This window comes from Chiroxiphia lanceolata, chromosome 30 (assembly GCF_009829145.1).
Source record: "Chiroxiphia lanceolata isolate bChiLan1 chromosome 30, bChiLan1.pri, whole genome shotgun sequence".
In the NCBI taxonomy this organism is placed as follows: Eukaryota; Metazoa; Chordata; class Aves; order Passeriformes; family Pipridae; genus Chiroxiphia; species Chiroxiphia lanceolata.
Genome location: NC_045666.1, coordinates 658,212 through 680,527, shown reverse-complemented (window position 1 = coordinate 680,527; position 22,316 = coordinate 658,212). Strand labels below are relative to the sequence as shown.

Genomic DNA, 22,316 nt, shown 5'->3' with positions numbered 1-22,316 from the left:
GGGGGGGCACTGACACCAGCAGGGACCAGAGCCTGGGGGGGCACCAGGGGCACCGGGGGCACCGACACTGGGGGGATCAGAGCCCTGAGCAGGTCAGGGGGCACTGGGGGTCACGGGGGGCACTGACACTGGCAGGGATTGGACCCTGGGGCAGGGCGGGGGGCACAGGGGGGCACCGACACCACCAGGGATCAGAGCCCAGAGCGGCTCCAGTGGCACCAACACCGGCACGGATCAGAGCCCAGGGCAGCTCGGGGGGCACCAGGGGTCATGGGGGGCACCGACTCCGGCAGGGGTCGGAGCCTGGGGCAGCTCAAGGGGCACCAGGGGGGCACCAACACCAGCTCAGGTGGTACGAGGGGGTGGCTGAGCCCCAGCTGCCCGTGGGGACATCGGGGGCCAGGGTAAGGGACACTGGGGACACTCATGGGGACACTGGGGACAGCCATGGGATACCCAAGGGGACAGCCATGGGGACATGGGACAGCCATGGGGACATGGGACAGCCATGGGATACCCAAGGGGACAGCCATGGGATATCCAAGGGGACAGCCATGGGATACCCAAGGGGACAGCCATGGGATATCCAAGGGGACAGCCATGGGGACATGGGACAGCCACGGGGACAGCACACACGGCAGGGAACAGGGAATGCACTCTGGGAAAGAGGGTTGGGAGCAGGGGACACCCATGGGGACACCCAGGAGGACACTGGGGACACCCAAGGGGACACTGGGGACAGCCATGGGGACACTGGGGACAGCCATGGGGACAACACACAAGGCAGGGAACAGGGAATGCACTCTGGGATGGAGGGCTGGGAGCAGGGGACACTGGGGACACCCAGGGGGACACTGGGGACAGCCATGGGGGACACCCAGGGGGACACTGGGAACACCCACAGGGACATGGGACAGCCGTGGGGACAGCCATGGGGACACTGGGAACACCCACAGGGACATGGGACAGCCATGGGGACAGCCATGGGGACACTGGGAACACCCACAGGGACATGGGACAGCCGTGGGGACAGCCATGGGGACACTGGGAACACCCACAGGACATGGGACAGCCATGGGGACAGCCTCACCTCGTGGGCCATCCCAGGGGCGCTGGGAAGGGCTCCGTGCTCCGAGGGCAGGCTGTCGTTGGGGGAGCTGCACCCAGACACGGGGGTGCTGCTGCTGCTGGGGGACGAGTCTGGGGGGACACCCAGGGGGTGAGGGGACAACCCCCCAGAGCGGGGCTGCACAGCCCCTCAGTGCCCCCCTAGAGCTGCCCCCCACCCTCCAAAGGGGTCACATTCCCCTTGGAGCTCCCGGGGCCAAATCCCCCTTGGAGCTGCCCCAAAAGGGGTCAAATCCCCCTTGGAGCTGCCCCACCAACCCCAAAAGGGGTCAAATCCCCCTTGGAGCTGCTCCACCACCCTCCAAAAGGGTCAAATTCCCATTGGAGTCACTCCAAAAGGGACCAAATCCCCCTTGGAGCTGCCCCAGCAGCACAGGAAGCTCCCCCCCAGGGTGAGGAACCCCGAGCAGCCCCATTTGCCCCGGGCCTGGGACCCTCCCAGCCCTGTAGGCCCCTCCTGGACCCCCCAAAATCCGCAGCCAGGTCCTCTCCTGCCTCCGGGGAGGGGATGTGGAAGCAGAGACCCCAAGACTTGGCTCCCACCCTGGGGCTCTGGGCGGGCTGTGGCCACCCCGAGCCGGCCCCAAAGCCCATCCTAAGCCCCCCAGGGTGAGGAACCCCAAGCAGCCCAATCTGCCCAGGGGGCCTGGGACCCTCCCAGCCCTGCAGGTCCCTCCTGGACCCCCCAAAGTCCACATCCAGGTCCCCTCCCGACTCCGGGGAGGGAACCCGGAGACTCTGCTCCCACTGCAGGACCCCGGGCGGGCTGTGGCTGCCCCAGGCCAGCCCCAAAGCTTGTCCTAAACCCTCCAAGGTGAGGAACCCCAAGCAGCCCCATCCGCCCAGGGGGTCTGGCACCTTCCCAACCCTGCAGGTCCCTCCTGGACCATCCAGGTCCTCTCCTGGCTCCGGGGAGGGAACCCGGAGACTCTGCTCCCGCTCCAGGACCCTGGATGGGCTGTGGCCACCCCGGGCTGGCCCCAAAGCCCATCCTAAGCCCCCCAGGGCGAGGAACCCCAAGCAGCCCCATCTGCCCAGGGGGTCTGGGACCTTCCCAGCCCTGCAGGTCCCTCCTGGACCATCCAGGTCCTCTCCTGGCTCCGGGGAGGGAACCAGCGACTCTGCTCCTACTGCAGGACCCCGAGCAAGCTGTGGCCACCCTGGGCCGGCCCCAAAGCCCATCCTAAGCCCCCCTTTAGGCCGGGCTCTCACCGATGGGCTCGGGCGGGCGCCTCTTGAGCGAGGGGGGAGCGCTCTCCTTGCGGGTCAGGGGGTTCTTGCGCCGCTCCAGGCACTTCCTGGGCTTGCAGCGAACCTTCAGGTTGGGCTCCGACGCTGCGGGGAGGGCGGGGGGTGAGGCCTGGGACCCCTTGGGGGGGGCTCCAGCCGCCCTCTCTGAGCAGGGGGCGGGGATTTGGGGTCACCCCCCCGAGGCCTGACCCGTTTTCCTCAGAGGGAAGTGCTCCGGGGGGTCCAGCGGGGCGCTGGGCACGGGGGGCAGGAAGGTGCTGAGCACGGTGGGGGCAGCGCCCTCGGGGTCCAGAGGCTCCAGAGACCTGCGGGGAGAAGCCCCCCCCAACCATCTTCAGAGCCCCCCATCATCCAAAGGGGCCAAATCCCCCTTGGAGTTGCCCCAAAAGGGGTCACATCCCCCTTGGAACTGCCTCACCACCCTCCAAAGGGGTCAAATCCTACTTGGAGCTGCTCCAAAAGCGGTCAAATCCACCTTGGAGCAGCCCCAAAAGGGGTCAAATCCCCCTTGGAGCTGGCCCATCACTCTCCAAAGGGGTCAAATCCCCCTTGGAACTGCCCAACCACCCTCCAAAGGGGTCAAATCCCCCTTGGAGCTGCTCCAAAAGGGGTCAAATCCACCTTGGAGCTGCCCCAAAAGGGCTCAAATGCTCCTTGGAGCTGCCCCCACCACCCTCCAAAGGGGTCAAATCCCCCAAAAGCTGCCCCACCACCCTCAAAAAGGGTCAAATCCCCCTTGGAACTGCTCAACCACCCTCCAAAGGGGTCAAATCCCCCTTGGAGCTGCTCCAAAAGGGGTCAAATCCCCCTTGGAGCTGCTCCAAAAGGGGTCAAATCCCCCTTGGAGCTGCCCCCACCACCCTCCAAAGGGGTCAAATCCCCCTTGGAGCTGGCCCATCACTCTCCAAAGGGGTCAAATCCCCCAAAAGCTGCCCCACCACCCTCCAAAGGGGTCAAATCCCCCTTGGAGCTGCTCCAAAAGGGCCCAAATGCTCCTTGGAGCTGCTCCACCACCCTCCAAAGGGGTCAAATTTGTGGTTTGACCCCAAAGCAAATTTTTCCCCAACCCCCCAAATCCCCCCCAAATCCCCTAAAACGTCGAGAGAAGTTTTCAAGACGGGCTCTGTGGGGTCAAACCACGTCACCTTCCCGGGGGGAGCCCCTTTCCTGGGGTTTTTGGGAGCTTTCCCAGGGTTTTGGGAGCGTCCCCAGGGACTCACCTGTAGGGCAGGGCTGCGGGGTTGGGGTTGCTGCTCCTCTCCAGGGCCGCCTGCTGCTTCTTGAGGATGACCTCGGCCAGCTTCTGCTTCACCACCGTGCTGGCCACGGCACCTGGGGGGGCCCAGAGCGCTGGGGAGGGTCCCTGCAGGGCCCCCCAAACCCCCAGCAGGGCTGCAGCCCCCCTGAGGGCACGGGGGTGGGCCCATTCCCAGCCCACATCCCGGCTGGAACAGCCTCTGGATGCTCCACGTTCCTGTGCCAGCAACCGGCACCTCCGAGCTCAGATTAATTAATTAATCTGTGTGGTTAATCTGGGAGGGTGGGGAGGCCCTGGGATGGGTTTCCCAGAGAAGCTGTGGCTGCCCCTGGATCCCTGGGAGTGTCCAAGGCTGGGCTGGATCCCCCTGGGATGGTGGGAGGTGTCCCTGCCCATGGAAAGGTGGGATGGGATGGGATTTAATGCTCCTTCCCACCCAACCCATTCCAGGATTCCTCGATTCTGAAGCCAGGCTGGGAGAGCTGGGAATGTTCCCCTGGAGAAGGGAAGGATCCAGGGAGAGCTTGGAGCCCCTTCCAGGGCCTGAAGGGGCTCCAGGAGAGCTGGAGAGGGACTGGGGACAAGGGCTGGAGGGACAGACACAGGGAATGGCTTCCCAGTGGGAAAGGGGGGATTTAGGAGGGATATTGGGAAGGAATTCCTGGCTGGGAAGGGTGGGGAGGCCCTGGGATGGATTTCCCAGAGAAGCTGTGGCTGCCCCTGGATCCCTGGGAGTGTCCAAGGCCGGGCTGGATCCCCCTGGGATGGTGGGAGGTGTCCCTGCCCATGGAAAGGTGGGATGAGCTCTAATGTCCCTCCCAACCCAAAGCACTCCACAGTTTTTTAATTTTCCCCTCCATTGTTCCAAGACTGAGCAGCTTTTCCTGTATTCCTGCCTGTTCATTTTCATGGGATCCCTGAACATTCTGGGTTGGAAGTGACCCTTTAAAGGTCGTTTTCCTTCCCTGGGGGCTCCAAGAGCCGGAGAGAGACCTGGGACAAAGCCAGGCCAAGGGATGAGGAGCTTCCAACTGGAGGAGGGGAAGGTTAGATGGGATATTGGGAAGGAATTCCTCCCTGGGAGGGTGGGGAGGCCCTGGAATGGATTTCCCAGAGGATGCCCCATCCCTGGAAGGGTCCAAGGCCAGGTTGGATTCCCCTGGGATGGTGGGAGTGTCCCTGCCCATGGCAGGGGTGGGATGAGCTTTAATGTCCCCTAATTTATTTTAATCTGTGTGACTAATCTGGGCCTGGCACAGGCTGCCCAGAGGAGCTGTGGCTGCCCCTGGATCCCTGGAAGTGTCCCAGGCCAGGTTGGATCCCCCTGGGATGGTGGGAGGTGTCCCTGCCTGTGGCAGGGGGTGGCACTGGATGAGCTTTAAGGTCCCTTCCCACCCAACCCAGTCCAGGATTCCAGGAGCGACTTCCAGAGGGGCGGGGGGGGGGGGGGGGGGGGTGTTGTTCCCAGGAGCTGAATCCTTGGGAATGGCATGGGAGGGAAAACCAACCCTGCTGGGAAAACCCCTCCCCGAGGGAGCTGGGGCTGGGTGGGGCTGGGTGGGCAGGGGGCTCAGGGGGCTCAGGGGGCTCAGGGGGCTCAGGGGGCTCAGGGAGGGCTCAGGGGGCTCAGGGGGCTCAGGGGGCTCAGGGGGCTCAGGGGGCTCAGGGGCAGCGGGGTGGGCGCAGCTGCTCCTCGGGGTGCGATGGGGAGCCCTGCACGTCCCAAAATTGGGAGCAAATCCCGCCCATTCCCTCCCTCCCCAGCACCGTCCCCAGTTCCACCAGTGCCGGCACCAGATGGCGCTGGGACATCGCGGCTGGAGGGGCTGCAAACACACCCGGGGGTCCCACCGAGCCCTGGGGGAGCTGCAAACCCATCCGGGGGGGGCTTCAAACCCATCCTGAGGGGCTGCAAACACTCCCGGGGGTCCCACTGAGCACTGGGGGGGCTGCAAACCCATCCTGGAGGGGTCTGCAAACCCATCCTGGGGGTCCCACCGAGCCCTGGGGGGGCTGCAAACCCATCCTGGGGGTCCCACCGAGCTCCCCAAACCCATCCTGGGGGTTCCACCGAGCCCTGGGGGGGGCTGCAAACCCATCCCGGGGGTCCCACCAAGCCCTGCCATGGATGGTGGGGCTGCAAACCCACCTGGGGGTCCCACTGAGCTCCCCAAACCCAGCCTGGGGGTCCCAACGAGCCCTGACATGGACAGGGGGGCTGCAAACCCATCCTGGGGGTCCCACTGAGTCCTGGGGGGTCTGTAAACCCATCCTGGGGGTCCCACCGAGCTCCCCAAACCCAGCCTGGGGGTCCCACCAAGTCCTGCCAGGGACAGGGGGGCTGCAAACCCATCCTGGGGGTCCCACCGAGCTCCCCAAACCCATCCCAGGGATCCCACTGATCTCCCCAAACCCATCCTAGGGATCCCACTGAGCTCCCCAAACCCATCCTAGGGATCCCACTGAGCTCACCAAACCCATCCTGGGGGTCCATGAGCTCCTCAAACCCACCCTGGGGGTCCCACCGAGTCCTGCCAGGGACAGGGGGGCTGCAAACCCACCCTGGGGTCCCACTGAGCTCCTCAAACCCATCCTGGGGGTCCCACTGAGCTCCCCAAACCCAGCCTGGGGGTCCCATGAGCTCCCCAAACCCATCCTGGGGGTCCCACCGAGCCCTGCCATGGACAGGAGGGCTGCAAACCCATCCTGGGGGTCCCACTGAGCTCCTCAAACCCATCCTGGGGGTCCCACCGAGTCCTGGGGGGTCTGCAAACCCAGCCCAGGGGTCCCACCGAGCCCTGCCATGGACAGGGAGTCTGCAAACCCATCCTGGAGGGGCTGCAAACCCATCCTGGGGGTCTCACCAAGCCCTGGGGGGCTGCAAACCCATCCTGGGGGTCCCACTGAGCTCCCCAAACCCACCCAGTGGTCACACTGAGCCCTGGGGGGGCTGCAAACCCACTCTGGGGGTCCCACTGAGCTCCCCAAACCCATCCTGGGGGTCCCACCAAGCCCTGCCATGGATGGGGGGGTCTCCAAACCCATCCCGGGGGTCCCACTGAGCCCTGCCATGGACAGGGGGGCTGCAAACCCACCATGGGGGTCCCACTGAGCTCCCCAAACCTATCCTGGGGGTCCCAACGAGCCCTGGGGGGGGCTGCAAACCCATCCTGGGGGTCCCATCAAGCTCCTCAAACCCATCCTGGGGGTCCCAACGAGCCCTGCCATGGACAGGGGGTCTCCAAACCCATCCCGGGGATCCCAGTGAGCTCTCCCAGCTGGACGAGGGAAGGCAGAGCTCGGTCTGGACGAGGTCAGAACCCCCCTGGAGAAGCCCCTCCGATCTCATTCCCTCCCCCACGAGACAACCCCTGATTTTGGGAGCCTCAGGGCTCTGATTCTGGGGTCACAGGGCCCTGATTTTGGGTCCTTACTTCGCTTGCTCTTGTCCTTGTTGAGGAGCTGCCTGAGCTCCTGCTCCTGCTGCCCCGGCTCAGCCTCGTGGTGCGGGGACTCCATGGCCACCTGTGGGACAGGGACACGGCCACTGAGCCCCCAACCCTGCCCTGCACAAGCCAAGACCCCCCCAAACCCCCCCTGGAGACCCCAATCCCACCCAGCACAGCCCAAAGCCCCCCCCCCGAGCCCAAGGCATCACCTGGGGAGCATCAGCACTGGAGACCCTGATGGTGGGTCTGGAGGTGGCCACAGCTGCCTGGAGGTGGCCACAACTCTCTGGACGTGGCCACAACTCCCTGGACGTGGTCAGAACTCTCCGGAGGTGGCCTCAACTCCCTGGAGGTGGCCACAGCTCCCTGGAGGTGGCCACAACTCCCTGGAGGTGGTCTCAACTCCCTGGAGGTGGCCACAGCCCCCTGGAGTTGGTCATAACTCCCTGGACGTGGCCACAACTCTCTGGAGGTGGCCTCAACTCCCTGGAGGGGGCCTCAGCCCCCTGGAGGTGGTCACAATTCCCTGGACACGACCACAACTCCCTGGACGTGGCCTCAACTCCCTGGAGGTGGCCACAGCCCCCTGGACGTGGCCACAATTCCCTGGACACGGCCACAACTCCCTGGACACGGCCACAACTCCCTGGACGTGGCCACAGCTGCCTGGACGTGGCCACAGCTGCCTGGAGGTGGCCACAGCTCCCTGGACACGGCCACAGCTCCCTGGACATGGCCTCAACTCCCTGGACATGGCCTCAACTCCCTGGACGTGGTCACAGCTCCCTGGAGGTGGCCACAGCCCCCTGGCGGTGGTCACAACTCCCTGGACGTGGCCACAGCTCCCTGGAGGTGGCCACAGCTCCCTGGAGGTGGCCACAGCTCCCTGGAGGTGGTCATAACTCCTTGGATGCAGCCACAACTCCCTGGACGTGGCCACAACTCTCCGGAGGTGGCCTCAACTCCCTGGAGGTGGCCACAGCTCCCTGGAGGTGGCCACAACTCCCTGGAGGTGGTCTCAACTCCCTGGAGGTGGCCACAGCCCCCTGGAGTTGGTCATAACTCCCTGGACGTGGCCACAACTCTCTGGAGGTGGCCTCAACTCCCTGGAGGGGGCCTCAGCCCCCTGGAGGTGGTCACAATTCCCTGGACACGACCACAACTCCCTGGACGTGGCCACAACTCCCTGGACGTGGCCACAGCTCCCTGGATGTGGCCACAGCTCCCTGGATGCGGCCACAGCTCCCTGGACGTGGCCTCAACTCCCTGGAGGTGGCCACAGCCCCCTGGACGTGGCCACAATTCCCTGGACACGGCCACAACTCCCTGGACGTGGCCACAGCTGCCTGGACGTGGCCACAGCTGCCTGGACGTGGCCACAGCTCCCTGGATGTGGCCACAGCTCCCTGGACATGGCCTCAACTCCCTGGAGGTGGCCACAGCCCCCTGGAGATGGTCATAACTCCCTGGACACGGCCACAACTCCCTGGACACGGCCACAGCTCCCTGGAGGTGGCCACAACTCCTTGGATGCAGCCACAGCCCCCTGGAGGTGGTCACAGCCCCCTGGAGGTGGCCACAGCCCCCTGTGTGCCCCCCCAGCCGCCCTCCCTCTGCAGCGCCTCTGGTTCCCCCAGAGGAACCATCCCCCCAAATCCTGCTGTAACCTCCTGACGGGGCAGGAATTCCGGGGGATGCCAGAGAAGCTCAGGGATGACGGCCCAGGAAAGCAAAACCCTCCCCCTGCAGTGCCCAAGCCATAAATCTAAATAAAATAAATCTGAAGAAAATAAATTTAAATAAAATAAATCTGAAGAAAATAAATTTAAATAAAATAAATCTGAAGAAAATAAATTTAAATAAAAGAAAGAATTTAAATAAAATAAATTAAAATAGAATAAATAATTAAAATAGAATAAATAATTTAAATAGAATAAATAATTTAAATAGAATAAAATTAAATAAAATAAACTTAAATCAAATAAATAATTTAAATAAAATAAAGTCAAATCTAAATAAAAAATCTAAAGAAAATAAATTTAAATCAAATAAATAATTTAAATAAAATAAAATTAAACAAAATAAACTTAAATCGAATAAATAATTTAAATAAAATAAACTTAAATAAAATAAATAAACTTAAGTAAAATCTAAATAAAAAATCTATAGAAAATAAATTTAAATAAAATAAATAATTTAAATAAAATAAAATTAAACAAAATAAACTTAAATCGAATAAATAATTTAAATAAAATAAACTTAAATAAAATAATTTAAATAAACTTAAGTAAAATCTAAATAAAAAATCTATAGAAAATAAATTTAAATAAAATAAATAATTTAAATAAAATAAAATTAAACAAAATAAACTTAAATCGAATAAATAATTTAAATAAAATAAACTTAAATAAAATAAATAAACTTAAGTAAAATCTAAATAAAAAATCTATAGAAAATAAATTTAAATAAAATAGATAATTTAAATAAAATAAAATTAAACAAAATAAACTTAAATCGAATAAATAATTTAAATAAAATAAACTTAAATAAAATAAATAAACTTAAGTAAAATCTAAATAAAAAATCTATAGAAAATAAATTTAAATAAAATAAATAATTTAAATAAAATAAAATTAAACAAAATAAACTTAAATCGAATAAATAATTTAAATAAAATAAACTTAAATAAAATAATTTAAATAAACTTAAGTAAAATCTAAATAAAAAATCTATAGAAAATAAATTTAAATAAAATAAATAATTTAAATAAAGTAAAAAATTTAAATGAAAAATTTAAATAAAATAAATTTAAATAAAATAAATCTAAATAAAATAAATAATTTAATTTAAATAAAACGTAACCAAACAATACCAAAAGCAGACGTAACCCCCCCCTCCCACCCCCCCCCCCCCCGTACCCTGACGTGCTGGTGGGCGAGCTGCTCCACTTGCTGCTGGTGCAGGCTGGCCAGGAAGAGCTGGTGCTGGAGCTGCTGGGTGTGTTTGAGGGTCAGCAGGGCCGTGTCCGAGCCGGGCTTCACCACGCGCTGCCCGAGCCGCAGGTCCATGGGCACGGCCTGGGGCCCCCGCGGGGACGCGCACGGGGGGGGCACGGCGGCTGCGGGGACACAACGGGCTCGGGTCACACCCTGTTGGGCTCGGGTCAGTCCCTGTTGGGCTCGGGTCAGTCCCTGCTGGGCTCGGGTCAGTCCCTGTTGGGCTCAGGTCAGTCCCTGCCAGGCTCGGGTCAGTCCCTGCCAGGCTCGGGTCAGTCCATGCTGGGCTCGGGTCAGTCCCTGTTGGGCTCAGGTCAGTCCCTGCCAGGCTCGGGTCAGTCCCTGCCGGGCTCGGGTCAGTCCATGCTGGGCTCGGGTCAGTCCATGCTGGGCTCGGGTCACACCCTGTTGGGCTCGGGTCAGTCCGTGCCAGGTTCGGGTCAGTCCCTGTTGGGCTCGGGTCAGTCCCTGTTGGGCTCAGGTCAGTCCGTACCAGGCTCGGGTCAGTCCCTGCCGGGCTCGGGTCAGTCCCTGTTGGGTTCGGGTCAGTCCCCATTGGGCTCGGGTCAGTCCCTGTAGGGCTCGGGTCACACCCTGCCGGGCTCGGGTCAGTCCCTGTTGGGCTCGGGTCAGTCCGTGTTGGGCTCGGGTCAGTCCGTGCCAGGCTCGGGTCAGTCCCTGTTGGGCTCGGGTCAGTCCCTGTTGGGCTCGGGTCAGTCCCTGCCAGGCTCGGGTCAGTCCCTGTTGGGCTCGGGTCAGTCCCTGCAGGGCTCGGGTCAGTCCCTGTTGGGCTCGGGTCAGTCCCTGTTGGGCTCGGGTCAGTCCCTGCAGGGCTCGGGTCAGTCCCTGTTGGGCTCGGGTCAGTCCCTGCAGGGCTCGGGTCAGTCCCTGTTGGGCTCGGGTCACACCCTGCCGGGCTCGGGTCAGTCCCTGTTGGGCTCGGGTCAGTCCCTGTTGGGCTCGGGTCAGTCCCTGCCAGGCTCGGGTCAGTCCCCGCTGGGCTCGGGTCAGTCCCTGTTGGGCTCGGGTCACACCCTGCCGGGCTCGGGTCAGTCCCTGCCAGGCTCGGGTCAGTCCCTGTTGGGCTCGGGTCAGTCCCTGTTGGGCTCGGGTCAGTCCCTGTTGGGCTCGGGTCAGACCTTGTTGGGCTCGGGTCACACCCTACCGGGCTCGGGTCAGTCCCTGTTGGGCTCGGGTCAGTCCCTGCCGGGCTCGGGTCAGTCCCTGTTGGGCTCGGGTCAGTCCCTGTTGGGTTCGGGTCAGTCCCTGCCGGGCTCGGGTCAGTCCCTGTTGGGCTCGGGTCAGTCCCTGTTGGGCTCGGGTCAGTCCCTGTTGGGCTCGGGTCAGTCCCTGCCAGGCTCGGGTCAGTCCCTGTTGGGCTTGGGTCAGTCCCTGTTGGGCTCATGTCAGTCCCTGTTGGGCTCAGGTCAGTCCCTGTTGGGCTCGGGTCAGTCTCTGTTGGGCTCGGGTCAGTCCCCGTTGGGCTCGGGTCAGTCCCTGTTGGGCTCGGGTCAGTCCCTGCCAGGCTCGGGTCAGTCCCTGTTGGGCTCAGGTCAGTCCCTGCCGGGCTCGGGTCAGTCCCTGTTGGGCTCGGGTCAGTCCCTGTTGGGCTCGGGTCAGTCCCCGTTGGGCTCGGGTCAGTCCCCGTTGGGCTCGGGTCAGTCCCTGTTGGGCTCGGGTCAGTCCCTATTGGGCTCAGGTCAGTCCCTGTTGGGCTCGGGTCAGTCCCCGTTGGGCTCGGGTCAGTCCCTGTTGGGCTCGGGTCAGTCCCTGCCATGCTCGGGTCACACCCTGCTGGGCTCAGAGCAGGGGGGAACCCTCGGGGCACCGCCGGTAATTAATCACAGAATCCCAAAATCACAGAATCCCAGAATCCCAGAATCCCAGAATCCCAGAATCCCAAAATCCCAGAATCCCAGAATCCCAGAATCCCAAAATCACAGAATCCCAGAATCACAGAATCCCAGAATTCCAAAATCCCAGAATCCCAGATTCAGAGAATCACAGAATCATAGTATCATAGAATCACAGAATCACAGGATCAGCCGTGTTGGAAGGGACCTCCGAGATCATCCAGTCCAACCCTCGCTCCAACCCCGCCGTGGTTCCCAGCCCGTGGCACTGATGCCACATCCAGTCTGTCCTTAAAAACCTCCAGGGACGGAGAATCCACCCCTTCCCTGGGCAGCCCATTCCAATGGCTGAGCACCCTCTATGGAAAGAAATTCTTTCTAATCTCCAACCTAACCCTCCCCTGGCACAGCTGAAGGCCGAGCCCTCTTGTCTTGCTGATGGTTGCCTGGGAAAAGAGACCAACCCCCCCCTGGCTCCCCCCTCCTGTCAGGGAGTTGCAGAGTGAGGAGGTCTCCCCTGAGCCTCCTCCTCTCCAGGCTGAGCCCCCCCAGCTCCCTCAGCCTCTCCTCCCAGCACTTGTGCTCCAGACCCTTCTCCAGCCTCGTTGCCCTTCTCTGGACCTGCTCCAGCCCCTCAATGTCCTTCCTGAGCTGAGGGCCCAGAGCTGGACACAGCACTCCAGGGGTGGCCTCACCAGTGCTGAGTCCAGGGGCAGAATCACTTCCCTGGCCCTGTTGGCCACACTGTTCCTGAGCCAGGCCAGGATCCATCGGCCTTCTTGTCCCCCTGGGCACACTCTGACTCCTGTTCAGCTCCCTGTCCATCCCAAATCCCAGCTCCCTTCCTGCCTGGCTGCTCTCCAGCCCCTCTGGCCCAGCCTGGAGCTGCCGGGGGTTGTTGTGGCCAAAGGGCAGGACCCGGCCCTTGGCCTGGTTGAACCTCATCCCCTTGGAATCAGCCCATGGATCCAGCCTGTCCAGGTCCCTCTGCAGAGCCCTCCTGCCTTCCAGCTGATGGACACTCCCCCCCAGCTTGGTGTCATCTGCAAATTTGCTGATGATGGACTCAATCCCCCCATCTAAATCATCAATAAAGACATTAAACAGAACTGGGCCCAACACTGAGCCCTGGGGGACACCACTGGTGATGGATCCCAACTGGATGCAGCTCCATCCCCACCACTCTCTGGGCCCGGCCCTCCAGCCGGTTCCTGACCCAGCAGCCAGTTTCTAACCCAGCAAATTAGGGATAAAAGGCACCGCCGTTAATTAGGGACAAAAGGCACCCCCGTTAATTAGGGACAAAACGCTGCTCCCCGCAAAAAAACCCGGCAAATCCAAACCCCCCCTCCCTGGGCCTGCCCGGCTCTGGGGGTGGGGCCTGAGGCTTTTTTGGGAGGGGGAGGGACCCCCAAGTCGGTGCCCACCCCCACTTTGCTTCCCCAGCTCCGGAGTGGCCAAGGGGGGTTTCCTGGCAGGATGCTGGGAAAGGTGGGATTGGGAGGCATTTTCCTCCTTCCTCACCCGGGCACGGAGCTCCAGGGAGGGCAGAGCCCGGGAAAGGAGCTCCAGGGATGGCAAATCCAGGGAATGGAGTTCCAGGGATGGCAGTTCCCAGGAAAGGAGCTCCATGGATGGTAAATCCTGGGAAAGGAGCTCCAGGGATGGCAAATCCCGGGAAAGGATCTCCAGGGATGGCAAATCCAGGGAATGGAGCTCCAGGGATGACAAATCTTAGAAAAGGAGCTCCAGGGATGGCAAATCCTGGGAAAGGTGCTCCAGGGATGGCAAATCCTGGGAAAGGAGCTCCAGGGATGGTAGTTCCCAGGAAAGGAGCTCCAGGGATGACAAATCCTGGGAAAGGAGCTCCAGGGATGGTAAATCCCGGGAAAGGAGCTCCAGGGATGGCAAATCTCAGAAAAGGAGCTCCAGGGATGGCAAATCCCGGGAAAGGAGGTTGATGCCAGTGGGAAGAACAGGCCATGGAGGAGGAGCAGCCACACACCTGCAAAGCCATTGGGGGGGCGGGGGGATGTTCCCCTAAATCCCACCCCTCTGGAAGGTCTCCAAGGTGTCTCTGACACCAGGGCTGGGAAGGGCTTTGCAGGGTGAAGAGGCTCCTGAAATGGTGCCACTCACACACCCGAAAGAGTCCATTTACATACCCAAAATAGTGCCACTCACACACCTGAAAGAGTCCATCTACACACCCAAAATAGTGCCAGTTACACACCCGGAACAGCCCAGTTACACACTGAAATAGTGCCAGTTACACACTGAAATAGTGCCAGTTACACACTGAAATAGTGCCAGTTATACACTGAAATAGTGCCAGTTACACACTGAAATAGTGCCAGTTACACACTGAAATAGTGCCAGTTATACACTGAAATAGTGCCAGTTATACACTGAAATAGTGCCAGTTATACACTGAAACAGTGCCAGTTATACACTGAAACAGTGCCAGTTACACACTGAAATAGTGCCAGTTATACACTGAAATAGTGCCAGTTACACACTGAAACAGTGCCAGTTATACACTGAAATAGTGCCAGTTATACACTGAAATAGTGCCAGTTACACACTGAAATAGTGCCAGTTATACACTGAAATAGTGCCAGTTATACACTGAAATAGTGCCAGTTACACACTGAAACAGTGCCAGTTATACACTGAAATAGTGCCAGTTATACACTGAAATAGTGCCAGTTACACACCTGAAATAGTGCCAGTTATACACTGAAATAGTGCCAGTGACACACTGAAATAGTGCCAGTTACACACCTGAAATAGTGCCAGTTACACACTGAAATAGTGCCAGTTACACACTGAAATAGTGCCAGTTACACACTGAAACAGTGCCAGTTACACACCTGAAATAGTGCCAGTTACACACTGAAACAGTGCCAGTTATACACTGAAATAGTGCCAGTTACACACTGAAACAGTGCCAGTTATACACTGAAACAGTGCCAGTTACACACCTGAAACAGTGCCAGTTATACACTGAAACAGTGCCAGTTATACACTGAAATAGTGCCAGTTACACACCTGAAATAGTGCCAGTTATACACTGAAATAGTGCCAGTTATACACTGAAATAGTGCCAGTTATACACTGAAATAGTGCCAGTTACACACTGAAATAGTGCCAGTTATACACTGAAACAGTGCCAGTTACACACTGAAATAGTGCCAGTTACACACTGAAACAGTGCCAGTTACACACCTGAAATAGTGCCAGTTATACACTGAAACAGTGCCAGTTACACACCTGAAATAGTGCCAGTTATACACTGAAACAGTGCCAGTTACACACCTGAAATAGTGCCAGTTATACACTGAAATAGTGCCAGTTACACACCTGAAATAGTGCCAGTTATACACTGAAATAGTGCCAGTTACACACTGAAACAGTGCCAGTTACACACCTAAAATAGTGCCAGTTATACACTGAAATAGTGCCAGTTACACACTGAAACAGTGCCAGTTACACACTGAAATAGTGCCAGTTATACACTGAAATAGTGCCAGTTATACACTGAAATAGTGCCAGTTACACACCTGAAATAGTGCCAGTTATACACTGAAATAGTGCCAGTTACACACTGAAATAGTGCCAGTTATACACTGAAATAGTGCCAGTTATACACTGAAATAGTGCCAGTTACACACTGAAATAGTGCCAGTTATACACTGAAATAGTGCCAGTTATACACTGAAATAGTGCCAGTTATACACTGAAACAGTGCCAGTTACACACCTGAAATAGTGCCAGTTATACACTGAAACAGTGCCAGTTATACACTGAAATAGTGCCAGTTACACACTGAAACAGTGCCAGTTACACACCTGAAACAGTGCCAGTTATACACTGAAATAGTGTCAGTTATACACTGAAACAGTGCCAGTTACACACTGAAACAGTGCCAGTTACACACCTGAAACAGTGCCAGTTACACACTGAAATAGTGCCAGTTACACACTGAAATAGTGCCAGTTATACACTGAAATAGTGCCAGTTACACACCTGAAATAGTGCCAGTTATACACTGAAATAGTGCCAGTTACACACCTGAAATAGTGCCAGTTATACACTGAAATAGTGCCAGTTACACACTGAAATAGTGCCAGTTATACACTGAAACAGTGCCAGTTACACACCTGAAATAGTGCCAGTTACACACTGAAATAGTGCCAGTTATACACTGAAACAGTGCCAGTTATACACTGAAATAGTGCCAGTTACACACTGAAACAGTGCCAGTTACACACCTGAAACAGTGCCAGTTATACACTGAAATAGTGTCAGTTATACACTGAAACAGTGCCAGTTACACACTGAAACAGTGCCAGTTACACACCTGAAACAGTGCCAGTTACACACTGAAATAGTGCCAGTTATACACTGAAACACTGCCAGTTATACACTGAAATAGTGCCAGTTACACACTGAAATAGTGCCAGTTATACACTGAAATAGTGCCAGTTATACACTGAAATAGTGCCAGTTACACACCTGAAATAGTGCCAGTTATACACTGAAATAGTGCCAGTTACACACCTGAAATAGTGCCAGTTATACACTGAAATAGTGCCAGTTACACACTGAAATAGTGCCAGTTATACACTGAAACAGTGCCAGTTACACACCTGAAATAGTGCCAGTTACACACTGAAATAGTGCCAGTTATACACTGAAACAGTGCCAGTTATACACTGAAACAGTGCCAGTTATACACTGAAATAGTGCCAGTTACACACTGAAATAGTGCCAGTTACACACTGAAACAGTGCCAGTTACACACCTGAAATAGTGCCAGTTACACACTGAAACAGTGCCAGTTACACACTGAAATAGTGCCAGTTACACACTGAAACAGTGCCAGTTATACACCTGAAATAGTGCCAGTTACACACTGAAACAGTGTCAGTTACACACCTGAAATAGTGCCAGTTACACACTGAAACAGTGCCAGTTATACACTGAAACAGTGCCAGTTATACACTGAAATAGTGCCAGTTACACACTGAAATAGTGCCAGTTACACACTGAAACAGTGCCAGTTATACACTGAAACAGTGCCAGTTATACACTGAAACACTGCCAGTTACATACTTGAAATAATCCATTTATATACCCAAAATAACACCAGTTATAAGCCTGAAATAGTCCCAGTTACACACATGAAACAGTCCCAGTTACACACATGAAACAGTTCCAGCTGCACACCCAAAATCAGCCCAGTTGCACACCCCAAATCAGCCCATTTACACCCGTGAAACTGTCCCAGTTACACCCCTGAGCCAGTCCCATTTTCCCCCCTGGAGCACCCACAGCCCCAGGGCATTTTCCCCAAAGCTCTGCTTAATTGACCCCTAATTTAGCTCTGCCTAATTGCCCCCTAATTTACCAGGACAGAACCATCCCCGGCCTCAGGCCACGGGGGAGGAGAAGGCCCTGACATTCCCAGGAAACCTCATCCCAGGGTTTCCCCCTCTCTCCACCTCCCTGATAACAGCCTGGGGTTTAATTTGCCCCCGGTTAATTGGCTCTAATTGCTGCACCCCGTGACAGGGAGGGTGATGGAGATCACCCTGGAAGCTGCTGAGCTCCCGTGGCACTGCTGGATGTGGGATCTGCTGGATGTGGGATCTGCTGGATGTGGGATCTGCTGGATGTGGGATCCCTGGGATGTGGGATCTGCTGGATGTGGGATCTGCTGGATGTGGGATCCCTGGGATGTGGGATCTGCTGGATGTGGGATCCCTGGGATGTGGGATCTGCTGGATGTGGGATCCCTGGGATGTGGGATCCACGGGATGTGGGATCCCTGGGATGTGGGATCTGCTGGATATGGGATCCCTGGGATGTGGGATCTGCTGGATGTGGGATCCCTGGGATGTGGGATCTGCTGGATGTGGGATCCGCTGGATGTGGGATCTGCTGGATGTGGGATCCACTGGATGTGGGATCTGCTGGATGTGGGATCTGTTGGATGTGGGATCCCTGGGATGTGGGATCTGCTGGATGTGGGATCCGCTGGATGTGGGATCTGCTGGATGTGGGATCCACTGGATGTGGGATCTGCTGGATGTGGGATCTGTTGGATGTGGGATCCCTGGGATGTGGGATCTGCTGGATGTGGGATCCCTGGGATGTGGGATCTGCTGGACGTGGGATCCCTGGGATGTGGGATCCACTGGATGTGGGATCCCTGGGATTTGGGATCTGCTGGATGTGGGATCTGCTGGATGTGGGATCCCTGGGATGTGGGATCTGCTGGATGTGGGATCCCTGGGATGTGGGATCTGCTGGATGTGGGATCCCTGGGATGTGGGATCTGCTGGATGTGGGATCCACGGGACGAGGTGGAGCCCCACGGCCCCTTCTGGGGGGTCAGGACGGCACAAGGAGATGAACAAAGGACACGATGAACGTTTCAGCCGAGCTTTGAGGGGCAAACAAAGAGTCTGGGCGGTGTCACCCCGAAGATGAAGACCCCCAGTCTTCTCCCACCCACCCACACCCGCCAGGCAGGGCTCCCAAAAACCACTGACGTGCTCCAGAGAGCCGACAGTTCATCCCAAGGGGCTGCAGAACTTGGTCCTGTCTCCTCCCAGCCCTTCCTCTGCTCCAGAGACCTCCCCCCCAGCTCCAGCAGCCCCCAAAAGTCTCAATTTTGAAGGATTTAAGTGACAACCCGGGTTGTCACCTCCTGGTGCCCATTTCCCAGCGAGGAGGAGGATCAAAGGGGGGCTGAGGAGGATCAAAAGGGGTCTGAGGAGGATCAAAAGGGGTCCGAGGAGGAAGGGACCAGCCCACCAAGGCTTCTGGAGCACCTGGAGAAGGGTCACCCCAACCCTGAGAGCCTCGAGATGCCCCCGGGGAGCTCCAAAGGGCAGTAGTGGAGCTTTGGCGTCACCTCCCCACCCTTGGGGCTGATGCTGCTCCTGCCCCGGAGGCAAAAAGGGGTCAGAAGGCCTTGAGGGGTGGGGCAAAATTGGGCAAAAAGGACTTGAGGGGGGCAAAAAAGGTCTGGGGGGGGGCAAAAAAAGTCTTGGGGGGCACACAGAGGTGAAGGAGGAGCTGCCACGGCCACCCCTGGGATGGAGGGGGAGACGCGGGCAGGACACGGAGCCGAGGGGGAGGGCGAGGAGGGGGCTCTGGGAATCTCCCTCCCTCATCTGGGGCTTCACAAAAACAACCCCCGAGGCGGCGGCGGCGGAGGAGAAGCGGGAGGGAAGGGCGGGCAGGAGCCGGCAGCCAGGAAAACAACTCCTCAGCACCCGCCCCCGAGACGGGAAAAAGGCTCCGGAGCATCCCCGGGGCCAGGAGGCTCCGGAGCCGCCGGGGAGGAGCCCGCGGGGACCCTCCCCCTGCCCATCCCACACCGGGCTGGGGATGCCTCGGAGGGATTTTTTAGGAGCTGGGAAAAAGGGAGGGTGGGATGAAAGGAGGCACGGCGGGAGCAGGGACGGGGCTGAGGTGCCCCGGGGTGACACGGGACCCAACCACGACACTCAGGGCGGTTTGCCAGGGCTTGGAAAACACAAAACTTCACGTGCTGGGCACCGGGGGGGCACAGGAGGAGGACTGGGGGCACAGGAGGAGGACTGGGGGCACAGAACAAGGACTGGGGGCACAGGAGGAGGACTGGGGGCACAGAACAAGGACTGGGGGCACAGAATGAGGACTGGGGGCACAGGACGAGGACTGGGGGCACAGAATGAGGACTGGGGGCACAGAATGAGGACTGGGGGCACAGGAGGAGGACTGGGGGCACAGAACAAGGACTGGGGGCACAGGAGGAGGACTGGGGGCACAGAATGAGGACTGGGGGCACAGGACGAGGACTGGGGGCACAGGAGGAGGAATGGGGGCACCGGGAGAGCAGCCCAGCCCTCGGGCAGGAGCCTCAGCCGCTGTCCCCGCGGGGCTGGGATTGGGATGCACGGGCTGGGATTGGGATGCACTGGCTGGGATTGGGATGCACGGGCTGGGATTGGGATGCACGGGCTGGGATTGGGATACACGGGCTGGGATTGGGATACACGGGCTGGGATTGGGATACACGGGCTGGGATTGGGATGCACCGGCTGGGATTGGGATGCACGGGCTGGGATTGGGATGCACGGGCTGGGATTGGGATGCACCGGCTGGGATTGGGATGCACGGGCTGGGTTCTGCCTGCATCCCTCCTGTATCCTTGCCTTCATCCCTGCCTGTATCCCTACCTGTATCCTCCTGTATCCCACCTGCATCCCTGCCTGTATCCCTGCCTGCATCCTGCCTGTATCCCTGCCTGCATCCTGCCTGTATCCCTGCCTGCATCCTACCTGTATCCCTGCCTGTATCCCTGCCTGCATCCTGCCTGTATCCCTGCCTGTATCCCACCTGCATCCCTGCCTGTATCCCTGCCTGTATCCCTGCCTATATCCCTGCCTGTATCCCTGCCTGCATCCTGCCTGTATCCCTGCCTGCATCCTGCCTGTATCCCTGACTGTATCCCTGACTGTATCCCTGCCTGCATCCTGCCTGTATCCCTGCCTGTATCCCTGACTATATCCCTGCCTGCATCCTGCCTGTATCCCTGCCTGCATCCCTGCCCATGAGGCCACAGCACAGGGTGAGGAGTCTCCCCGAGGCGGAGCAGCAGCCAAAGCTGGGGGGGGGTGTTTGTTAACAACCCCTCTCCTTTATAAACCTTTATAAACCTTTATAAACTTCCATAAACCCATTTCCCATTTCCCATCTCCAGCTCATTCGCTGGGAAAAGCTCAGAGTTCACCGGGGTCGAAGATTAAAAACATTCCTCCCGGATGAAAGGAAAAGGTCTTTTCTCCAGAGCTGCTCCCCGGGAAGGAAAAGCAGCCCGAGGGGGGAATTCGCTCCAATTAACAACACTTAAAGGAGAAACCACACGAAAGGGCCTCTGCTGGAGGCACGGGGAGATCACAGAGGGGGAACTGGAGGAATAGGAAATCCCGGAGTCATCCCGGACTCATCCCGGACTCATCCCAGAGTCGCGGCACCTCGTGTGTGACCCCGCCCGGCCCTCGGGGCACCGCGTCGGATCGAGGACAAAACGCTGCTCCCCGCAAAAAAAACCCCCCGGCAAATCCAGCCCCGGAATGTGCAAACATTCCCAGAGCATCCAGCGGGAGGAGAAGGCAGGATCCCGGCGCCAAGGGAAGGGGTGCAGAGGACTCTTCAGGACTAAATAACCCATCCCTGGGGGCGGCCCCGGCTCCGTGTGAGGACCCCACAGACACGAGGCAGCAGCTCTGGGACAGCAGATCCACCCGGGAGCGTCCAGGGTGTCCTATTCCAAGGGTTTGTTTTTTTCCACGTGCTCTCAAATCCACACGTCCCTGAAAGCTTCTGTCCCCGGGGTAAAGGCAGGCGAGGCAATCCGAAACCCTGCAATCCCAAACCCTGCAATCCCAAACCCTGCAATCCCAAACCCTGCACCACATTAAACGGCCCCAAAAGCCCCAAACCTTTAAGCGAGGACACGAACTCCACCTCGGGCAGGGCTCAAACCACCCAACGACTTCCTTCCTGCTCAGCCACAGCTCCCGGAGGAGATGGAGCGACCCCCGCGCGAGCTCCCGGGATGAGCTTTTAAAAGCCTGGATGAGTTTTTAAAGCCTTCGGAGGCGCCTTTTGAAGGCGCAGAGGTACAAAACCGCGGCGGAAAGCGGCGATTTTTGGGGGGTTCGGGCCGAAATTTGGGATGGGCGGCTCACAGAAAGAGCCAAGTCCTAAAGCACGGCAGGGGCTGGGCACGGGCAGGGCTGGGCACGGGCAGAGCTGGGCACGGGCAGAGCTGGGCACGGGCAGGGCTGGGCACACCCCACGGGTCCCAGGACACGCGGGTGGAGCGTGGGAAGCACAAGGGACAAGGCGGGACTGAGGAGCTTCGTCTGGGACCGGAGGCACGGCGGGGGGGGGGGTTCCATCCATCTCCAGCATCCCTGGCACGGCTGGAAATTTCCCTGGCAGTCATTTCCCACCTCCTCCCACCCCCCACGGGCCACAGAGCCCATCCCAGGAGGATCCCGGGGGCGCGCGGAGGAGCGCGAGGTATTCCCAGGAAACCTGGGAGCCGCCGCCGCTTTTCCTGCGGGACGCAGGGAAATCCGCGACCACGGGGCTCTGCCGAGGGAAAAAGCCAAAGCAGCGCCTCGCGCTCCCCCCAGAGCAGGGCAGGCTCGTGGAAACTCGTGATCTGGGGAAAAGTCCTCCCCCCTCCCGGCAGGGAAACATCCCCCCATCCCGGGGGATTCTCCCCTCACCTCAGGGTCACTCCCCGCTCCAGAGGCGGCAGCCGCGGGTTGGCGGAGCCCCAAACATCGCGTTATCCCACTGGAGAGGC

At 57.7% G+C, this 22,316-nt stretch overlaps 1 protein-coding gene across 1 annotated transcript in view; it reads right to left on the bottom strand.

The window, feature by feature from the left end:
• HDAC7 (histone deacetylase 7) overlaps positions 1-22,316 on the bottom strand; it is a 64,776-nt gene that overhangs the window by 21,650 nt on the left and 20,810 nt on the right. Inside the window, exons 2-7 of the mRNA XM_032713576.1 lie at positions 10,005-10,204; positions 7,072-7,162; positions 3,600-3,711; positions 2,569-2,684; positions 2,341-2,463; positions 1,091-1,200 (exon numbers count right to left, since the gene is read on the bottom strand). Coding sequence (XP_032569467.1) covers positions 1,091-1,200; positions 2,341-2,463; positions 2,569-2,684; positions 3,600-3,711; positions 7,072-7,162; positions 10,005-10,204 — 752 coding nt within the window. The remainder of the gene's footprint in view (positions 1-1,090; positions 1,201-2,340; positions 2,464-2,568; positions 2,685-3,599; positions 3,712-7,071; positions 7,163-10,004; positions 10,205-22,316) is intronic.